Source organism: Triticum aestivum, chromosome 2B (assembly GCF_018294505.1).
Source record: "Triticum aestivum cultivar Chinese Spring chromosome 2B, IWGSC CS RefSeq v2.1, whole genome shotgun sequence".
NCBI classification, from domain to species: Eukaryota; Viridiplantae; Streptophyta; class Magnoliopsida; order Poales; family Poaceae; genus Triticum; species Triticum aestivum.
The window spans coordinates 31,442,232-31,464,484 of NC_057798.1; the positions used below are offsets into that span (position 1 = coordinate 31,442,232).

The window sequence follows — 22,253 nt, forward strand, 5'->3', positions numbered from 1 at the left end:
AGTCAGCTACACCTGCCTGTGCCTTCCATTTCAGCAAATCCAGTGTGCAGCCCAGCTTTTTCAGACCATCATCGCATCCGGGGTACAACGACTTTCTGTGATCCTCTAACATGCGATCCAAATTCTCCCTCTCCTTTTCAGTTTCGCAGCGTCTCCGTGCATCAGCAATGGTCCGACCAAGATCATCAACGGTCTCATCACGTGCCTCTTCTTCACCTTCACCTTCCCCTTCACCTTCCCCTTCACCTTCAGCATCCTCCATGAAAGTATCACCGAAATGAGCAAGATAGCTTTCATCGATGAAATCATCCCCTTCTTCATCTTCTTCCATTATAACCCCTCTTTCTCCATGCTTGGTCCAACAATTATAGCTTGGCATGAAACCGTGCCGAAGCAGGTGCAGGTGAACTTCTCTTGAGGAAGAGTAACCCTTCTGATTCTTACATTCAACACATGGACAGATAACAAAACCCTTCTGCTTGTTCGCATTAGCCACTACGAGGAAATCTTTCAAACCCGTAGTGAACTCGCGGGAGAGTCGGTTACCGTACATCCATTGCCGATTCATCTGCATTATTATAATATAAAATATATAATTAACCATCATGCATTTGTTAAACTAACTAGCTATAAACAATAGAAATTAAACAATGAACAACACACATGCATATTTTATCAATGACACACATGCATGAAAGGTTCAAGTTGCTAACCGCGATCGAGGAGGAAAAAATAAATGAGGAACCTCAAGTGTGGCTCCAACACTTCATATCATGTTTGTTTCACCCTCTTGGGGCATTTCATCAAACACCTTGTGTGCATAAGAGGAACCAAAAGCAAACCTACACCCCCTTGTGAAGCTTGTGAAGAGAAGTGGCACCAAATGGCTAAGTGAGCGTGCTGAACTGGTATATATAGGGGAGGAGCTTTAGTCGCGGTTGGCCTGGCCAACCGCGACTAAAGGCCTTTGGGCACCTTTAGTCGCGGTTGGCCAGGCCAACCGCGACTAAAGCCCATCACGTGCACCAGCTGGCCACCGAGCGCCCTGGGCCCAGGCCTTTGGTCGCGGTTCGTCTGCCGAACCGCGACTAAAGACTTCATTAGTCGCGGTTCCTACAGTTTCGCGACTAATGGGGCTGGACGGAAGCCTCTTTTTCTAACAGTGATGAGAACAAAGTATGGACTTTGGTTGACTTGCCCGATGATCGGCAAGCAATTGAGAATAAATGGATCTTCAAGAAGAAGACTGACGCTGACGGTAATGTTACTGTCTACAAAGCTCGACTTGTTGCAAAAGGTTTTCAACAAGTTCAAGGGATTGACTACGATGAGACCTTCTCACCCGTAGCGATGCTTAAGTCTGTCCGAATCATGTTAGCAATTGCCGCATTTTATGATTATGAAATTTGGCAAATGGATGTAAAAACTGCGTTCTTGAATGGGTTTCTGGAGGAAGAATTGTATATGATGCAACCAGAAGGTTTTATCGATCCAAAGGGAGCGAACAAAGTGTGCAAGCTCCAGCGATCCATTTATGGACTGGTGCAAGCCTCTCAGAGTTGGAATAAACGCTTTGATAGTGTGATCAAAGCATTTGGGTTTATACAGACTTTTGGAGAAGCCTGTATTTACAAGAAAGTGAGTGGGAGCTCTGTAGCATTTCTAATATTATATGTGGATGACGTATTGTTGATTGGAGATGATATAGAATTTCTGGATAGCATAAAGGGATACTTGAATAAAAGTTTTTCAGTGAAAGACCTCGGTGAAGCTGCTTACATATTGGGCATTAAGATCTATAGAGATAGATCAAAACGCTTAATTGGACTTTCACAAAGCACATACCTTGACAAAGTTTTGAAGAGGTTCAAAATGGATCAAGCAAAGAAAGGGTTCTTGCCTGTATTACAAGGTGTGAAGTTGAGTAAGACTCAATGTCCGACCACTGCAGAAGATAGAGAGAAAATGAAAGATGTTCCCTATGCTTCAGCCATAGGCTCTATCATGTATGCAATGCTGTGTACCAGACCTGATGTGTGCCTTGCTATAAGTTTAGCAGGGAGGTACCAAAGTAATCCAGGAGTGGATCACTGGACAGCGGTCAAGAACATCCTGAAGTGCCTGAAAAGGACTAAGGATATGTTTCTCGTATATGGAGTTGACAGAGAGCTCATCGTAAATGGTTACGTTGATGCAAGCTTTGACACTGATCCGGACGATTCTAAATCGCAAACAGGATACGTGTTTACATTAAACGGTGGAGCTGTCAGTTGGTGCAGTTCAAAGCAAAGCGTCGTGGCGGGATCTACATGTGAAGCGGAATACATAGCTGCTTCGGAAGCAGCCAATGAAGGAGTCTGGATGAAGGAGTTCATATCCGATTTAGGTGTTATACCTAGTGCATCGGGTCCAATGAAAATCTTTTGTGACAATACTGGAGCGATTGCCTTAGCGAAGGAATCCAGATTTCACAAGAGAACCAAGCACATCAAGAGACGCTTCAATTCCATCCGGGATCTAGTCCAGGTGGGAGACATAGAGATTTGCAAGATACATACGGATCTGAATGTTGCAGACCCGTTGACTAAGCCTCTTCCACGAGCAAAACATGATCAGCACCAAGACTCCATGGGTGTTAGAATCATTACTGTGTAATCTAGATTATTGACTTTAGTGCAAGTGGGAGACTGAAGGAAATATGCCCTAGAGGCAATAATAAAGTTATTATTTATTTCCTTATATCATGATAAATGGTTATTATTCATGCTAGAATTGTATTAAGCGGAAACATAATACATGTGTGAATATATAGACAAACAGAGTGTCACTAGTATGCCTCTACTTGACTAGCTTGTTAATCAAAGATGGTTATGTTTCCTAACCATGAACAAGGAGTTGTTATTTGATTAACGAGGTCACATCATTAGTTGAATGATCTGATTGACATAACCCATTCTGTTAGCTTAGCACCCGATCGTTTACTATGTTGCTATTGCTTTCTTCATGACTTATACATGTTCCTATGACTATGAGATTATGCAACTCCTGTTTACCGGAGGAACACTTTGTGTGCTACGTCACAACATAACTGGGTGATTATAAAGGTGCTCTACAGGTGTCACAGAAGGTACTTGTTGGGTTGGCGTATTTCGAGATTAGGATTTGTCACTCCGAATGTCGGAGAGGTATCTCTGGGCCCTCTCGGTAATGCACATCACTTAAGCCTTGCAAGCATTGCAACTAATGAGTTAGTTGCGAGATGATGTATTACGGAACGAGTAAAGAGACTTGCCGGTAACGAGATTGAACTAGGTATTGGATACCGACGATCGAATCTCGGGCAAGTAACATACCGATGACAAAGGGAACAACGTATGTTGTTATGCGGTCTGACCGATAAAGATCTTCATAGAATATGTAGGAACCAATATGGGCATCCAGGTCCCGCTATTGGTTATTGACCGGAGACGTGTCTCGATCATGTCTACATTGTTCTCGAACCGTAGGGTCCGCACGCTTAAGGTTTCGATGACAGTTATATTATGAGTTTATGTATTTTGATGTACCGAAGGTTGTTCGGAGTCCCGGATGTGATCATGGACATGACGAGGAGTCTCGAAATGGTCGAGACATAAAGATTGATATATTGGACGGATATATTTGGACACCGGAAAGGTTCCGAATTAGATTGGGACTATACCGGAGTTCCGGGAGGTTACCGGAACCCCCCGGTAAGTATATGGGCCTTATTGGGCCTTAGTGGAAAGGAGGGAGAAGGAGCAAAGGAGGGGGCGCCCCCCCCCAAGCCCACCGAATTGGGAAGGGGGCCGGCCCCCCCTTTCCTTCTTCCCTCCCCTCTCTTCCTTCCCTCTCCTACTCCTAATAGGAAAGGGGGGCCAAACCTACTTGGAGTAGGTTTGCCCCTCCTAGGGCGCGCCTCCCCTCTTGGCCGGCCCCTCCTCCTCTCCCCCTTTATATACGGAGGAGGGGGGCACCCCATAGACACACAAATTGATCTTCGTGATCGTTCCTTAGCCGTGTGCGGTGCCCCTCTCCACGATATTACACCTCGGTCATATTGTAGCGGTGCTTAGGCGAAGCCCTGCGAGAGTTGAACATCAAGATCGTCACCACGCCGTCGTGCTGACGGAACTCCTCCCCAAGGCTTTGCTGGATCGAAGCCCGGGGTGCTTCATCGAGCTGTACGTGTGTCAAGAACTCGGAGGTGCCGGAGTAACGGTGCTTGGATCAGTTGGATCAGGAAGACGTACTACTACTTCCTCTACGTTGTGTCAACGCTTCCGCTTCGGTCTACGAGGGTACGTAGACAACACTCTCCCCTCTCGTTGCTATATCATCACCATGATCTTGCATGTGCGTAGGAAATTTTTGAAATTACTACGTTCCCCAACATCTCCATAGCTCGTAGGTTCATTGTTGTCTAGCAACATGACCTTCAAGACAGGATTACTGTACCACTCTGAAGTAGTACGCATCCTTGTCATCCTACAAGGTACGGTAGTGGCTTGATCCGAAGTTTCATGATCACTATCATAAGCTTCTACTTCAATTGGTGTAGGCGCCACAGGAACAACTTCCTGTGCCCTGCTACACACTAGTTGAAGTGATGGTTCAATAACCTTATCAAGTCTCCACCATCCTCCCACTCAATTCTTTTGAGAGAAACTTTTCCTCGAGAAAGGACCCGTTTCTAGAAACAATCACTTTTGCTTCCGGAACTGAGACAGGAGGTATACCCAACTGTTTTTTGGGTGTCCTATGAAGATGCATTTATCCGCTCTGGGTTCGAACTTATCAACCTGAAACTTTTTCACATAAGCGTCGCAGCCCCAAACTTTTAAGAAATGACAGCTTAGGTTTCTCCAAACCGTAGTTCATATGGTGTCATCTCAACGGAATTGCGTGGTGCCCTATTTAAAGTGAATGCGGTTGTCTCTAATGCCTAACCCATAAACGATAGTGGTAATTCGATAAGAGACATCATGGTATGCACCATATCCAATAGGGTGCAGCTATGATGTTTGGACACACTATCACACTATGGTGTTCCAGGCGGTATTAGTTGTGAAACAATTTCCACAATGTGTTAATTGCATACCAAACTCATAACTTAGATACTCATCTCTATGATCATATCATATACATTTTATCCTCTTGTCATGACGATCTTCAACTTCACTCTGAAATTACTTGATCCTTTCAATAATTCAGATTTGTGTTTCATCAAGTAAACATACTCAGAATCTACTCAAATCATCTGTGAAGTAAGAACATAACGATATCCACTGCATGCCTCAACACTCATTAGACTGCACACATCAAAATGTATTACTTCCAACAAGTTGCTTTTTTGTTCCATCTTACTGAAACCGAGGCTTTTCAGTCATCTTGCCCATGTGGTATGATTTGCATGTCTCAAATGATTCAAAATCAAGTGAGTCCAAATGATCCATCTGCACGGAGTTTCTTCATGCGTATACGCCATGGTTCGCATGTCTCAAACTTTTCAAAACCGAGTGAGTCCAAAGATCCATCAACATGGAGCTTCTTCATGCGTTTTATACCAATATGACTTACATGGCAGTGCCACAAGTAAGTGGTACCATCATTACTATCTTATATCTTTTGACATGTGTATCACTACGATCGAGATTCAATGAACCATTCATTTTTAGGTGCAAGACCATTGAAGGTATTATTCAAATAAACAAAGTAACCATTATTCTCCTTAAATGAATAACCGTATTGCGATAGACATAATCCAATCATATCTATGCTCAACGCAAACACCAAATAACAATTATTTAGGTTTAACACCGATCCCGATGGTAGAGGGAGCGTGCGATGTTTGATCACATCAACCTTGGAAATACTTCCAACACATATCGTCACCTCGCCTTTAGCTAGTCTCCGTTTATTCCGTAGCCTTTTATTTCGAGTTACTAACACTTAGCAACCGAACCGGTATCTATTACCATGGTGCTACTAGTAGTACTAGTAGAGTACACATTAATATAATGTATATCCAATATACTTCTGTCGACCTTGCCTGCCTTCTTATCTACCAAGTATCTAGGGTAATTCTGCTCCAGTGACCGTTCCCCATATTACAGAAGCACTTAGTCTCAGGTTTGGGTTCAACCTTGGGTTTCTTCACTGGAGAAGCAGCTGATTTGCCGTTTCATGAAGTATCCCTTCTTGCCCTTGCCCTTCTTGAAACTAGTGGTTTCACTAACCATCAACAATTGATGCTCCTTCTTGATTTCTACTTTCGCGGTGTCAAACATCGCGAATATTTCAAGGATCATCATATCTATCCCTGATATGTTATAGTTCATCACGAAGCTCTAGCAGCTTGGTGGCAATGACTTTGGAGAAACATCACTATCTCATCTGGAAGATCAACTCCCACTCGATTCAAGTGATTGTTGTACTCAGACAATCTGAGCATAAGCTCAACGATTGAGCTTTTCTCCCTTAGTTTGCAGGCTAAGAAAATCGTCGGAGGTCTTATACCTCTTGACATGGGCACGAGCCTGAAATCCCAATTTCAGCCCTCAAAACATCTCATATGTTCCGCGACGTTTCGAAATCGTCTTCGGTGCCTCAATTCTAAACCGTTTAACATTACTGAACTATCACGTAGTTATCAGAACGTGTATGTCAAATGTTCGCAACATCCACAGACGACGTTCGAGGTTCAGCACACTGAGCGGTGCATTAAGGACATAAGCCTTCTACGCAACAATGAGGACAATCCTCAGTTTTCGGACTCAGTCCGCATAATTGCTACTATAAACTTTCAACTAAATTTTCTCTAGGAACATATCTAAAACAGTAGAACTAAAGCGCGAGCTACGATATAATTTGCAAAAACCTTTTGACTATGTTCAGGATAATTAAGTTCATCTTATGAACTCCCACTCAGATAGACATCCCTCTAGTCATCTAAGTGATTACATGATCCGAGTCAACTAGGCCGTGTCCGATCATCACGTGAGACGGACTAGTCATCATCGGTGAACATCTTCATGTTGATCGTATCTACCATACGACTCATGCTCGACCTTTCGGTCTTTTGTGTTCCGAGGCCATGTCTGTACATGCTAGGCTTGTCAGGTCAACCTAAGTGTTTCGCGTGTGTAAATCTGGCTTACACCCGTTGTATGTGAACGTTAGAATCTATCACACCCGATCATCACGTGGTGCTTCGAAACAACAAACTTTCGCAATGGTGCATAGTTAGGGGGGACACTTTCTTGAAATTTTAATGAGGGATCATCTTATTTACTACCGTCGTTCTAAGCAAATAAGATGCATAAACATGATAAACATCACATGCAATCAAAAAGTGACATGATATGGCCAATATCATTTTGCTCCTTTTGATCTCCATCTTCGGGGCTCCATGATCATCATCGTCACCGGCATGACACCATGATCTCCATCATCATGATCTCCATCATCGTGTCTCCATGAAGTTGTCTCGCCAACTATTACTTCTACTACTATGGCTAACGGCTTAGCAATAGAGTAAAGTAATTACATGGCGTTGTTCAATGACACGCAGGTCATACAATAAATAAAGACAACTCCTATGGCTCCCGCCGGTTGTCATACTCATCGACATGCAAGTCGTGATTCCTATTACAAGAACATGATCAATCTCATACATCACATATCATTCATCACATTCTTTTTGGCCATATCACATCACATAGCATACCCTGCAAAAACAAGTTAGACGTCCTCTAATTGTTGTTGCATGTTTTACGTGGCTGCCATGGGTTTCTAGCAAGAACGTTTCTTACCTACGCAAAAACCACAACGTGATATGCCAATTGCTATTTACCCTTCATAAGGACCCTTTTCATCAAATCCGATCCGACTAAAGTGGGAGAGACTGGCACCCGCTAGCCACCTTATGCAACAAGTGCATGTCAGTCGGTGGAACCCGTCTCACGTAAGTGTACGTGTAAGGTCGGTCTGGGCCGCTTCATCCCACAATACCGTCGAAACAAGATTGGACTAGTAACGGTAAGCATATTGAACAAAATCAACGCCCACAACAACTTGTGTTCTACTTGTGCATAGAAACTACGCATAGACCTAACTCATGATGCCACTGTTGGGGATCGTAGCAGAAATTTGAAATTTTCTACGCATCACCAAGATCAATCTATGGAGTAATCTAGCGACGAGGGAAAGGGGAGTGCATTTACATACCCATGTAGACCGCTAAGCGGAAGCGTTACAAGAACGCGGATGAAGGAGTCGTACTCGTAGCGATTCAGATCGCGGTTGATTCCGATCTAAGTGTCGAACAACGGCGCCTCCGCGTTCAACACACGTGCAGCCCGATGACATCTCCCGTGCCTTGATCCAGCAAGGGGAGAGGGAGAGGTTGGGGAAGACTCCGTCTAGCAGCAGCACAACGGCGTGGTGGTGGTGGAGGAGCGTGGCACTCCAGCAAGGCTTCTCCAAGCACCGCAAGAGACGAGGAGGGAGAGGGGTAGGGCTGCGCCAAGAGGGAGACGTTCTCATGTGTATGGCATCCCCAAACCCCCACTATATATAGGGGAAGGGAGGGGCTGCGCCCCCATCTAGGTTTCCACCCCTAGGGGTGGCGGCCAGCCCTAGATCCCATCTAGGGGGGCGGCCAAGGGGGAGAGAGAGGGAGGGGGCGCACCACTAGGTGGGCCTTAGGCCCATCTGAGCCTAGGGTTCCCCCCTTTCCCTTCTCTCTTCGCCTTGGGCCCTGGTGGGGGGGGGCGCACCAGCCCACCTGGGGCTGGTCCCCTCCCACACATGTCCCACGCAGCCCTCTGGGGCCGGTTGCCCCACCTGGTGGACCCCCGGGACCCTCCCGGTGGTCCCAGTACGTTACCGATAGCACCCAAAACTTTTCCGGTGACCAAAACAGGACTTCCCATATATAAATCTTTACCTCCAGACCATTCCGGAACTCCTCGTGATGCCCGGGATCTCATCCGGGACTCCTAACAACATTCGGTAACCACGTATATCTATTCCCTATAACCCTAGCGTCATCGAACCTTAAGTATGTAGACCCTACGGGTTCGGGAACCATGCAGACATGACCGAGACAACTCTCCGGCCAATAACCAACAACGGGATCTGGATACCCATGTTGGCTCCCACATGTTCCACGATGATCTCATCGGATGAGCCACGATGTTAAGGATTCAATCAATCCCGTATACAATTCCCTTTGTCTACTAGTATGATACTTGCCCGAGATTCGATCGTCGGTATCCCGATACCTTGTTCAATCTCGTTACCGGCAAGTCTCTTTACTCGTTCCGTAACACATCATCCCGCGATCAACTCCTTGATCACATTGTGCACATTATGATGATGTCCTACCGAGTGGGCCCAGAGATACCTCTCCGTCACACGGAGTGACAAATCCCAGTCTCGATTCGTGCCAACCCAACAGACACTTTCGGAGATACCCGTAGTGCACCTTTGTAGCCACCCAGTTATGTTGTGACGTTAGGTACACCCAAAGCATTCCTACGGTATCCGGGAGTTGCACAATCTCATGGTCTAAGGAAAAGATACTTGACATTTAGAAAAGTTTTAGCATACGAACTACACGATCTTGTGCTAGGCTTAGGATTGGGTCTTGTCCATCACATCATTCTCCTAATGATGTGGTCCCGTTATCAACGACATCCAATGTCCATGGTCAGGAAACTGTAACCATCTATTGATCAACGAGCTAGTCAACTAGAGGCTTACTAGGGACATGGCGTTGTCTATGTATCCACACATGTATCTGAGTTTCCTATCAATACAATTCTAGCATGGATAATAAACAATTATCATGAACAAGGAAATATAATAATAACCATTTTATTATTGCCTCTAGGGCATATTTCCAACAATATCATCATTCTCTACCTAGAGTATCCAAGTATAAATTAACCAAGAGAGGATAGTGATATAGTCTCTCCCTCGAACATCAAATATCACATAAAGTTGCAAAGCACACTAAGAAGCTTACAAAAATACTGGAATATTGTCAAGACAAGACATATCTGCATGAATATTCCAGAATACAAATACCCTGATCTGGATTATTATCATGGAAGACGCTAGAGTTAACTTGTGGTGTTAGGTAGAAATATATAGACATAAATATTTCCAGAGAGAATTTATATAAGGCATTTGTAGTTGGGTCAAATGGTATTATACAAATATAGATAGGAGTGTTAAATATCTACCATAAAAAGCGTTTTTCATAAACCATGGATGCTATCATGTGTATCAAGTTACAATGAGTCTTAGTGACCACCAACAAGAGTGTAACACAAAGGCATAGCAATCATAGTTGTGAAAGATGAGTGATCCCTTTTGTGTACAAGTCTAAGTTCTAAGCAGTATGTTTACCGTGTTTTGGTTACACTATGATTCATTAAATTACTTATTTAACCAAGATCATAATAATATATAGCTCTGTTGCCTGTGAGAAAAAGAAAGCGCCAACTTGTAAGAAAGAAAAGACAACGAAAGAATATTAGTTGGCCTAACACCATTAAATTTCCTATCTATTAGTGTTTATATAGCATGGTGTCCCACGCAACTACATAAGATATGTATCTTTTATCATTTTTCTTACATTAGATTTGCAAAATTATTGTAATGATATTCAAAATGATGTTGCATGAGAGAATATGTGAGTCTGATGTCATAGTAGATCATTTGAAAAGATCTGAAATAAATGATTATCGAGAGATTATATTATTTTATGATAAGTAAGTTTTTCTTCAATACAAATGATAATGTATATTGTTTTCTTATACAACTTCAAACCTCATTATTTTTGTATACACAGGAGAAAATAAATACTATTGATATGAATTTATATTTATCCAAACAAAATTTTGGGTTTTATATTTATCTGTATGACTGATTTTTTTTCACAAAATCTGATATTTTATATATAATGTGCAACCCAATTAATGCATTCTAAAATTGTAGTCTTGTTGTTTGTAACAACCATGAAAATTGGTAAATGTAAGTTTATGCGAGTTGACGAATGGATCGTGTTTTATATTAGATTAGTATGTGAAACTGAATTTGTATTGTGGGTTGAGGCATTGTTGCAATTTTACATTATATGAGTATTCGAAGCTAAAATTGATACTTCTATGTAACTAAAAACAACTATCAACTAAAAAAAATAGCTATCGGTGCATAGAAGGGAGAGGGGGAATTATGCTGGAACTGGCATTGATGGGGCCTTAGCTTTACGTGGTGAATGAGGAAAGTTCATATCTAGAGCATGAAGACAATGTGTGGCTCTTTGTAGAAACCAAGCGCTAGCCCGATTACTAGAGTTTACAGTGGTAAACTCGCACAAATCATTCGAATCCACAGGGTGCTATTTACATGAACATCACATCTTCTATCCAAACAACATATAACCAAGGCATGGATACGTCCCCTTTAACCATATTTTCAAATATGTGGCTCTCTATGAGGATATTGTTGGGATATTGGCTCTTACGATCGCGTGTATTCATCTAGTTTGATGTAATTGATCTATGGGAGAATTCTATCAGATATGATTGTTACAAAAGGAGAATGATGGCTTTCCAATATCACACTTGCTGCCAAGGAGGGGAGTGCACAATAGATTTACACAATCACTTCAAGATGTGCAAAGCAAGACAATATCTTTAGCGGATTGAGGAAGAGTTGAAATGGTATGCCTTCTACTAAAGGTGTTCCATGAAGCAACTAATGTGATCCTGGGACCAAACTGTCCACATCAAAAATCCACAAACTCAAACATAGTTTTAAAGACAAAAGAATTTAAAGTTGATTATGATAGTTTTATTATGGACCAATCCGTGACAAGAAATTCAAGAAGCATACGGAACTATGGTGGATGTCAATGCCAATTGCCACAATTTCAGATCCACAGTTCAATTAGTATCTCTTTCTAGAACTTGTTTGTGAGAAGCTTTTGGTGGCGATACTACATCTCAGACTTGCTAAAATGAAGAAGGTATATCAGGAGTTGTTCATTAAAGATGATACCCAAACTAACAATCTAGAATTCACACAAGGAGGTGTTGACATTGAACTGGGCCGTAGATAATAATGACCCATTGGTGGACTGGGATCTTATACTTTGAGAGCTGCTGTCTATTCAAATCTTCTGTCGTTAGACTTCGATACTTACATAGCGAAACCTTCTATTCCTTTTTTTTCCTTTTGGAACCCTAAACCTACGCTTCCTAAAAAAAGATCAGTTCCATATCCTTTGTTGGCGGCAGAGGAATTCTACCAAATACTCCTGAGTTCTCGCATGCCATCCCAAAGAATTGTGTGCGATTTGCAGGCTACTGAAGGATTAGTTTGGCAATCTACACAACTTCTTCTAATGCTTCCAGCTTACAAAGTAAGTAATACATCATATGTACTTTCATATGTAGGTTCGCTCGAACTAATTAAGCACCATTCCTGGACCAGAAGATGATCCTATATGACCAACTGACCATATTTATCTAGGGGGAAGATACTGCTCTCTAATTAGCACAGAATCATGCTTGGAAAACAAATTTGCTTGATGATATGCTTACGCTTTTTACTTACAACACCGAATGTACACTACACGTTATTTATAGTGCAAACTGAAAAGACATTTCTACCTGAGAACCAAAGATGCCATCACGCATGGCATAGCATGGCATATCAAGACGAGGGAATATCACATAGTTTGAAAATTGAATCAAATATGTGTGTGCGCGTCACGAAGCAAAATAGGGCAAACCTTGTGGTTTCAAATTCGGACAAAAGATGATCATTTGTTCATTTATATCTCTGTGATAGTTGGTCAATTTATTATATTGAGGACTGGCATGGTAGTCATGTATGAAAATATGGAAGGATGTGTGTCACATCGATGGGGAGAAAGGTTGTAACGGCACAAAGTTGCAGTCGTGACTTCCATCAGGATAATGACGTGAATTTCTCCAAAATTGTCAACTATGGCACTATGAACCTTCTCAAAGTGATTAAAAGAACTTTTTTTGTGTGAACATCATACCTTTCGTGGAAAAAAACAATTTCTGAATGTGATAAGGTGATTTATAACAATTTCACTAATGATCACATTCAACTTAGAGGTCATAATATCAGTGTGCTCCATCTACTAATCTTATCATTCTCTTCCTGTAGTATCCAATTATACATTGACCAAGAGAGGATTGTGATACAATCTCTCCGTTGAACATCAAATATCATATAAAGTTGCAAAGCACACTTAAGAAGCTTACAATAATATTGGAATGTTGTAAGACACCACATACATGCATGGATATTCTAGAATACAAATATCTAGATCAAGATAATTATCATGGAAGGTGCTAGAGATAACTTGTGGTGAATGGGTAGAAATAGTATAGGCATAAATACTTCTAGAGAGAATTTGTATAAGACATTTGTAGTTGTGTAAATGGTAAAATACATATACATATAGGGGTGTTAACCTGTCGCCATTATACCATGAAAGGAGTTTTTCATGAAGCATGGATGCTACCATGTGTAGCAAGTCACCATGAGTCTTAGTGACCACCAACAAGAGTGTAACACAAAGGCAAAACATTCATAGTTGTGAAAGATGAGTGATCCCTTTGGTGTACAAGTCTAAATTCTAAGCATTCTGTTTGTTGTGCTTAGGTTTACATTACGATTTTTTAAATTACGTATTAAATCAAGATCATAATGATATATAGTTCTTTTGGTTGTGAGAAAACAAAATGCTAACTTGTAAGAAAGAAAACACAACCAAATAACACTAGTTGGTCTCGTGTCATTATTTTTTCCTATTTATCAGTTTTTATATACCATGGTATCTCACATACCTGCATAGGAAACATATTTAATAATTTTTATTTTATTAGATGTGCAAAAATATTTATTATAATGATATTTAAAATGATGTTGGATAAGAAGATATGTGCGCCTGAAATAAATGATGATCAAGAGATTATGCTATTGTATTATAAGTAAGATTTCCTCAAATATAAACCAATAATGTAAGTTATTTTTCTTACTCAACTTAATCCCCATTTTTTGGCAATTGTAAGACAATAAATGTGAGTTTATATCTATACTAGCAGAGATTTTAAATGTTATTTATTAGTGTGACTAACTTATTTTCATGGAATGTGATTTTTTATATATAATGTGCAATCTAGTTAATGCATTCAAAAAATTATAATCTCCTCATTTATACCAACCGAGAAAATTGGTAAATGGAAGTTAATATGAGTTGGCCAATGGATCGTGTTTAATATTAGATTAGTATGTGAAACTAAATTTATATTGTGGGTTAAGGCATTGTTTACACTTTGACATTCTATGAGTATTTAAAGCTAAATTTGATATAGTTCTATGTACCTAAAGACCACTATCAACTTTAAAAAAATAGTTATCGGTGCATACAATGAAGAGGGGTATTATGCTAGAACTCACATTGATGGGAGTCTTACCTTTATGTGGTGAACGAGTTAAGTTCATATCTAGAAAATGAGGACAATATGTGGTCTTTGTAGAACTAATCTGGTGGCTAGAGTTTACGGTGGTCAACTCGCACAACCATGTTCGAATCCATTGGGTACTATATTGAGAAACAGTATAACGGGGCTAGTTACGAGCCTCCACAGCGATTTCATAGTTTCAGCCGTCCGATCATCGAACATACGATCCAGATCAAATTCGGGTGTCATTCCTCGCCCGCGCGCGTTGCGCGCCGTCTCGCGGGAAGCTGCTCCGCGGAGCGATCTCCTATTCCTGTCCATAATTGGGCCGGCCCAATTATTCCCACTCCCACCCTAACCGCTCAGGTTGCCCAGGCAGCTCCCCTCAGTTCCTCCGCGTCGCCGTCCTTCCTCCTCTGTCGATGCAGCGGCGTTACTCCCTCCTCGATGCACCGTCGATCTGCGGCATTATGCTGCAGGGCTGCCTCAGCGCGGTACGGATTTCCTGTTTGGAGCTAAGCCATTGGAGATAATCTGAGAGGAGAAGGAAGAGGATCTTGTGTTGGGAACTGCGGCGGTAGATAGCTGATCTCTCGCGATCGACCCTTCTCTCTGCGGACTGGCTTCTCCCTTCACAGTGATGCGTCAAGCGTTCGTGGCTATGGACGACGAGAGTACATGGAGGGTAGCCAAAGTCAGGTCGTGGATTCTGTGCAATCCTGTGCAGGTGCATCACTCAGTAGCCATGACACGCTAATGGCTCCCGATTGGGAGGAAATTTTCACATCAGTCAAGGTTGCCTGGGATGCCACCATTTGAACCGGCCATGTGCCTCCGTATGTGGTCATCTTGCAAGAACAGAATGTGACAGCTGCTTGGAAATATTATGATTTAGGATCACACATATTCATCTTTGAGATAATTTCTTGTGTTTCTCGGCCTGTGAGTAGCTAATTGTTTGTCTTCTCTCATGAGGTAAATGATTCCTTAGATTTTTGTTGCTCAATAAATTTGTACAACACCGTAGGTAAATACCTGCAAAAAACACCTTGTCTTGGAGGAATGATACACAATATTCTCCATCTGCGTGGTTGCGCCACAACATTAACAATCAGGAGCCTCAAGCTTTATGAGTCAGTCTCCACATTCTCTAGACATGGTTTGCCCATATATCGACCATTTTATTTACAGTTTTGCTAAAGCACATCCAGATGTGCTCTAAGTATCGCTAGGTAAGATTCTCTCAAGCACATCTAAAGCACTTCTTTTAACCTATACAAGTTAGATATCATTTTATCTTTTATATTTACTACTATACATAATTATCATTATTTTCTCAAGATAGGCGGGCACGGCAACGCGCGCTTCTATGATCTAGTGTCCCTTTTAGAGCATCTCCAGCCGCACCCCCAGAACGGCCTCCCCAGGCGGTTTTTTTGCGCCGAGGCCGAAAAAATGGCCCACTCGCGCCCCCAGGACGCTGAATTTCGCCGGCTCGGCCCGTTTTTGCGCCCGGCGTTCGCAGGCCGAGCCCGGCGCACTGGGGGGGCGCTCGGGGGCACCGGCGCAAGGGAAAAGCGTTCCTGGGGCCACATTGGCAGGCGAAAAGTCAAGCCACCCGTCCAGATTCGCCTCCTACTCCCCGCGCTCGGCCGCCACCCTGCGCCACCCTGCCGATCCCGGCGCCGTCCACCGCCCACCGCAGCTAGGTAGACCATCTCCCGCCGGGAAAAAGAAGGGGTTTCACCAAGGCAGCCTCTTCGCCGCCGTTCGGGCACCTTTTCCAGCGTTCCGGCCGCGCAGGGCCTGTACAACGGCGGGCTTGCGCCCACCTCGCCCACAAGGTGTTTGGTGAATTGCCCGGCCCGGCGATGGACTCCGAAGATGAGGAGGCGCTCGCGGCGTTGCTGGAGGAGGAAGCGGAAGCCAACGTCCAGGAGTAGGAGCATCTCATGGTGCTCACCGCCCTCGCCGGCCTGCTTGCGAGCAGTGAAAAGCCGCGGCGAGGTGGCTCGGCGCTTGGGCGGGTGAAAGCAAAGAACCGGCATCGTCCGGAAGGCTACTCCATGCTCTACTCGGACTACCTCACCGACGCTCCATTGCACGGTGAGAAAACATTTCGGCGTTGTTATCGGATGAGCCGAAAGCTTTTCCTCCGGATTGTGAATTCCATCCGGGAGTTCGACAGCTACTTCAAGTGCAAGAAGGATTGCACCGGCATACTTGGATTCACCTCAATCCAGAAGTGCACGACAGCTTTGAGGATGCTTGCATACGGAGCTCCCGGTGATTCACTCGACGACTATGGGCGCATGGCCGAGTCCACCACCATTGAGTGTTTCTACAAGTTCTGCAGGTCTGTGGTGGCAGTGTTTGGACCGCAGTACTTGCGAACACCCAATGCGGAAGACACTGCTCGGATCCTAGCACACAAAATGAAGCAAGAGGATTTCCCGGGATGCTTGGAAGCATCGACTGCATGCATTGAAAATGGAAGAACTGTCCACTTGCTTGGCAGGGGTTGTACAAAGGCGCCAAAGGCGGTTGTAGCGTGGTGCTTGAGGCAGTGGCCACACAGGACCTCTGGATTTGACACTCTTTCTTTGGGATTCCAGGAACTCACAATGACATCAACGTTTGCTGTGCTCCCCAGTCTTTGCCAAGCTTGTTGAAGTTAATTCTCCTCCGGCGAACTTCGAGGTCAATGGACGACAGTACAACAAGGGGTACTATCTAGCTAATGGCATCTATCCGAGATGGTCGACATTTGTGAAGACCATCTCAAACCCTGTGCCAGGAGGCAAGAACGCCTGGTTTGCGAAGATTCAGGAGGCTTGCAGGAAGGATGTCGAGCGGGCATTTGGTGTGCTCCAATCTCGATTTGCTGTTGTTTGGTTCCCTGCTCAGACCTGGTCGAAAGATCAAATGTGGGAGATCATGACTTGCTATGTCATCTTGCACAACATGATCATTGAGAGTGAGCAGGAAGAGCGAGTGTTTGATAGTGAACCATATTACAAGCAGGGTCCTCTTGCCCAAGTTGATCACCAGCTACCGGCAAACTGGACTGAATACCTCAATATGTGTCAGGAGATCCGAGACCCACATGTGCATCAAAAACTGCAACACGATCTGGTGGAGCATCTATGGAGGCTCAAGGGCGAGGCCGGGAATGACGTGTGATGAAATTGAGTTTTTATTTGTTAAACTGTATAATTTGTATTGAACTATTTGTTGAACTATTTGATGGCGTGAACTATTTGTTAAACTATTTGATTTATGTGATGAAACACGCCGAACCATGCCGAACTAATTGATTTCTATTTGTATGCGAAAATTTATGCCGGAATACGCCGAACCACGTCGAGCCGGGGGGCGACGGCTGGGTGCTCTTTTTCGCCGGCGCAGCCCCAGGCCGCTCTTTTTCGGCGCCGGGGGGGGGGGGGGGGGGGGGGGGGGACGGTTGGAGATGCTCTTAACCATATTTTCAAATATGTGGCTCTCTATGAGGATATACTGTTGGGATATTCGCCCTCAGGATAGATCACATAAAAACGAGTGTGTTCGTCTAGTTCGATGTGATCGTTCCGTGGGAGATAATCTAACAGATATTATTGTTACAAAAGAAGAATGTGGCCTTCCGATATCACACTTGATGCCAAGGAGGGGCATACACAATCACTTGAAGATGTGCAAAGTAAGACAAATTCCTTGATGCCACAATTTCTGAACCATAATTCAAGTAGTACCTCTTTCTAGAACTTGCCTCCGACAAGCTTTTGGTGGCGATACCACATCTCGATTAGCTAAAGTGAAGAAGGTATCTCAAGAGTTGTTCATGAAAGATACCCAAATTAATAACCTACTAGAATACACACATCAAGGAGGTGGTGACATTGAACTCGGGCGTAGATAATAATGACCCATTGGCAGACTGGGATTTAATACTTTTATTAGAGCTGCTGGCTCTTCAAATCTTCTGTCATTACTCGTTAAAGTTCGATACTTACATAGTGAAACCTTCGATTCCTCTATTTTTGTTTTTGAACCTTAAACCTTCACTTCTTCAAAATGATCAGTTCCATATCCTTAGTTGGCGGCGAAAGAATTCTACCAAATACTCCTCACTTATCGCATGCAATCCCGAACAAAGAATTGTGTCTGATTTGCAGGCTACTGAAGGATTAGTTTGGAGGATCCGGTAAAAAACTTGTACATATATAATCTGCACACCTTCTTCTAACGCTTGCAGCTTACAAAGTAAGTAATACTTCATATTTACTTTCATATGTAGGTTCATCTGAGCTAAGCACCATTCCTGTACCAGAAGATGATCCTATATGACCAATGGACCACATTGGTCTAGGCAGAAGATGCTGCTCACTAATTAGGACAAAACCATGCCTGGAAAACGAATTTGCTTGATGATATGCCTGCGCTTTTTACTTACAGCACCGAATGTACACTACGCGTTATTTACAGTGCAAACTGAAGAGACATTTCTACCTGAGAACCAAAGAAGCCTGCACGGATGGCATGTCATGGCATATCAAGACGAGAGAGTTGTACCCCGTTACAACCATGGATCATCTTCATTCTGTGAGGATGGAGTCAGAGCCGGTCGGCAAGGCTAGGGAAGCGCTCCAGAATCCAGGTGACTCCCCTGATGACCACCTGCAATGTGGTGCGATTCATCAGGAATCATTCATTCATCATAGAAGAGGTACAGATGTGAGCAACGTTTCCTGGTGATGCAACCTACGTACCAGCGCCAGCTCGCCGGGTTTGGTCGCCGGCTCCACGCAGTCCCGGCCATACCTGCGATCTCAAATCAATGCGGCAAATCTGAATACAGAAACAGAATTTCACTGAAGGGGTGAATGGATGGATGAATGTGGTTGCTCACACGATCTGGATCTGCTGCGGCCGCTGCGGGTCGGGCTCGCAGCGGTAGAAGCTGCAGCCCCTGCTGAACGGGAACGGCCGCCCCTTCCACTCTGCACCCAGTCCCAGTGCACGGATCACAATCTGAATTCTGTAACAAGAATGATCCGGGCGGGAGGGGGATCTCGATGTGCGTACCGAGGTGCCAGGTGACGCCGACGGCGGAGGGGTCCTCCCCGGAGATGTCGTCGATGACGAAGCGGAGGTCGGGGCTGACGGAGCCCATGAACTCGCCGAAGAAGCCCACCACGCGGTCCCGCCCCACCATGGGCCGCGGGAACACCGGGTCCTCGTACACGCACCCCTCCGCGATCAGCGGCGCCACCGCCGCCAGGTCGCGCCGGTTCACCCCCTCGTAGAACTCCCGCACCACCGCCGCCGCCGCCCCCTTCACGGCCGCCCTCCCCTCGGCCGCCGCTGCCGCCACAGCCACGGACCGCGTCGTCCTCCTCCCGCCACCGCGCGCCCGGATGCCGGGGCTCGGAGGCCGGCACGCCGCAGAGGCCGCTCCGACGCGGAGCCGCAGCGGCTGCGTCGCCAGTGCCATGCTCTGCTCACGTTCTCCTCCGTCGTGCGGGGCGGGGGCGGTGGCGGCACCTCCATCGCCCGTTGGTATCCTTCCCCTTATCTCTCTGCTGCTCTCTTTTCCCTTCTTCTCGTTTCTTTTCTTTTCTTTCTTTTCTTTCCTCCTCTCTTTCTCTTCAGTTCCGGCTGCAAAAATGTTGCAATCGCGGAAATCTTTTTCTGAGCCCGGGCTCATCTGCACCTGTGTTAAATAAAAAAACCAAAATAAATACTAGAAAAATTCAAAAAATTCCAGTTTTTTCCCATGGTAAACAATTTGATGCGTGAGGTCCGCCCCAAGTTTCAAATCATTTGAGCAACTGAGCAATTCTCGGTAAAAAAAGACAAATTCGGGGTCTGTAAAACAGTTTATTGTTCATGTACTGTTTTGACCTGATTTGTATTTTTTACCGAGAGCTACTCAGATGTCTAAATGAGCTAAAATTTGGAGCGAACCTCAAGCAATAAATTGTCTACCGTGGGAAAAAATTAGAATTTTTTGAATTTTTCTTGTATTTTTTCTGGCCGGGTGCAGATGAGCCCGGGCACCAAATCGCTGCACCGCGCATGTTGTCTTTTAGCTATACAATACAACAAAAATGTATAACCACTCATTTCTTTCGTTTTTGTTAAATAAACGATCTTGGATAAACAATCAATGCTAAACATCATTGACTTACAAATAAATTTTCCAAATTCTACTTGGAAATAGATTACTCCCAACCCGCACAATCATTTCTCAAATCCTTGATTCATGGCATGTGTGAGTATCAGATCCTAGAATGTTAAAGTTACTTTTGATTTTTGAGTTCATAACTTAATATTTGCAGCAGAAGTCGTCAAAAAAATCAATCAGTAGCATGTCAGTCATGATGGGCCTTACAAAAGGGAAATCCGTCCAATTGTACTCCCAATCCTAGCAATTCATCAAATCGGTAGCTTGCCGTCCATTTGGAGCCAATGCATCCAACGCCCGTATGATACAAGATGGTGAGAAAGTCCCCAAACAAAGAAACGTCAAAAGAAAACCATATAGGGGGACGAGAGCACACGGTAGAATGAATCCACCACCATAGCCAGACCATCGAAGCATAAGCTCCACGACAACACCCCTAGGAGGGTCACAACTCAAAGAGCCGCCATTGCCGAGTCCAACATACCAAGATTTTCACACAGAGCCCTGCATGCCGGAGAGAGATCCACGATGGTCTTTAATACATCGACTTGTCGCCCACACAACCAAGAAGCAAAGCCATGGCCACCATCACCGACCATCCGGGGCCACCGCCCGACATCTTGTGTTGAACCTCACACCGAACAAAGTGCACCGACGCCACCCACCGGAAGGGAAGCAAGCAACTCCCATTGACCCATGGGATTCCACCACGACGGAAGAGCAGAGAGAGGCCAAAGCCGGTGAACCAAACATCCGACCAAGATGCACCGTGGCACGCACAGAGGAATCCAGCCCTGGACAGGGGCCACGCGTCCCCCCTGTATTAGCGACTAGGCCCGCCACCGGCCAACTGCCATCAAGCACCATCGAGGGCGCATTGACCAACTCCCATCATATATGGCCATTCCAGATCTTGAACCAGGGGGAGTTCCTCATCTGTGCAAGTCAACGCCGCCTCTGGCCCCCATGACGAGTCAACCTCCACCACCATCAACTGCAGGCCACCCCAATCGCAGCAAAGTCAACAATCTTGTGGTGGAGAGCCCGAACCGCCCGTTCAATGTCACCTAAATCCGCCAGGCTGAGCTCAACCGGCACTGGAACAAGCACCACCACCACCGCGCCGCCACCTCTACCGATCGACACCACCATGGTAGAGGCGGCCGCCTGTGCCCCAAGCCACCCTCGGTCCCCGTCACTTGGTGAGCATATCTGGTGGCTATCACAGCCCGCAGCCCTGCCCCACTATCGACATCCCGTCGCACCAGCATGCTATCATGCCTCCGCACCCCGAGCTACCGCCGCATCCTGGCCCAGCAGTCAACGAGTGGGAGACGAGAAGGCCCCACGGCTGCCGGCCAGGTTTCGCCTAGCCATGCCCTCTGGCGCCTGCCGTTTAGGGTTCCTCCCCGTGACGAGGGAGGGAGACGTTTTTTTTTCAGGACTGATCCCATAAGGCAGACACCAACCGCTGCATTTCAATCCAACGGCGGAAAAAAAGACCCGAGTCCAAACCTTTTTTCAGGCGA

At 44.8% G+C, this 22,253-nt stretch overlaps 1 protein-coding gene across 1 annotated transcript; it reads right to left on the reverse strand.

Moving 5' to 3' along the window:
* Positions 1 to 18,742: 18,742 nt before the first annotated feature.
* LOC123043295 (uncharacterized) lies at positions 18,743 to 20,131 on the reverse strand. Its single transcript, XM_044465705.1, has 4 exons — positions 19,623 to 20,131; positions 19,447 to 19,537; positions 19,307 to 19,358; positions 18,743 to 19,214 (listed from the first exon to the last, which is right to left on the reverse strand). The coding sequence occupies exons 1-4, from the start codon at positions 20,029 to 20,031 to the stop codon at positions 19,152 to 19,154; spliced, it is 615 nt and encodes a 204-aa protein (XP_044321640.1). The 5' UTR covers positions 20,032 to 20,131; the 3' UTR covers positions 18,743 to 19,151.
* Positions 20,132 to 22,253: the final 2,122 nt, after the last annotated feature.

Coding starts and splice junctions, on each gene's coding strand:
- LOC123043295 (XM_044465705.1), bottom strand. CDS start 20,031: ATGGCACTGGCGACGCAGCCGCTGCGGCTCCGCGTCGGAGCGGCCTCT. Junction 19,359..19,446: donor CCGCAGCAGATCCAGATCGT/GTGAGCAACCAC, acceptor TTGAGATCGCAG/GTATGGCCGGGACTGCGTGG. Junction 19,215..19,306: donor AACCCGGCGAGCTGGCGCTG/GTACGTAGGTTG, acceptor ACCACATTGCAG/GTGGTCATCAGGGGAGTCAC.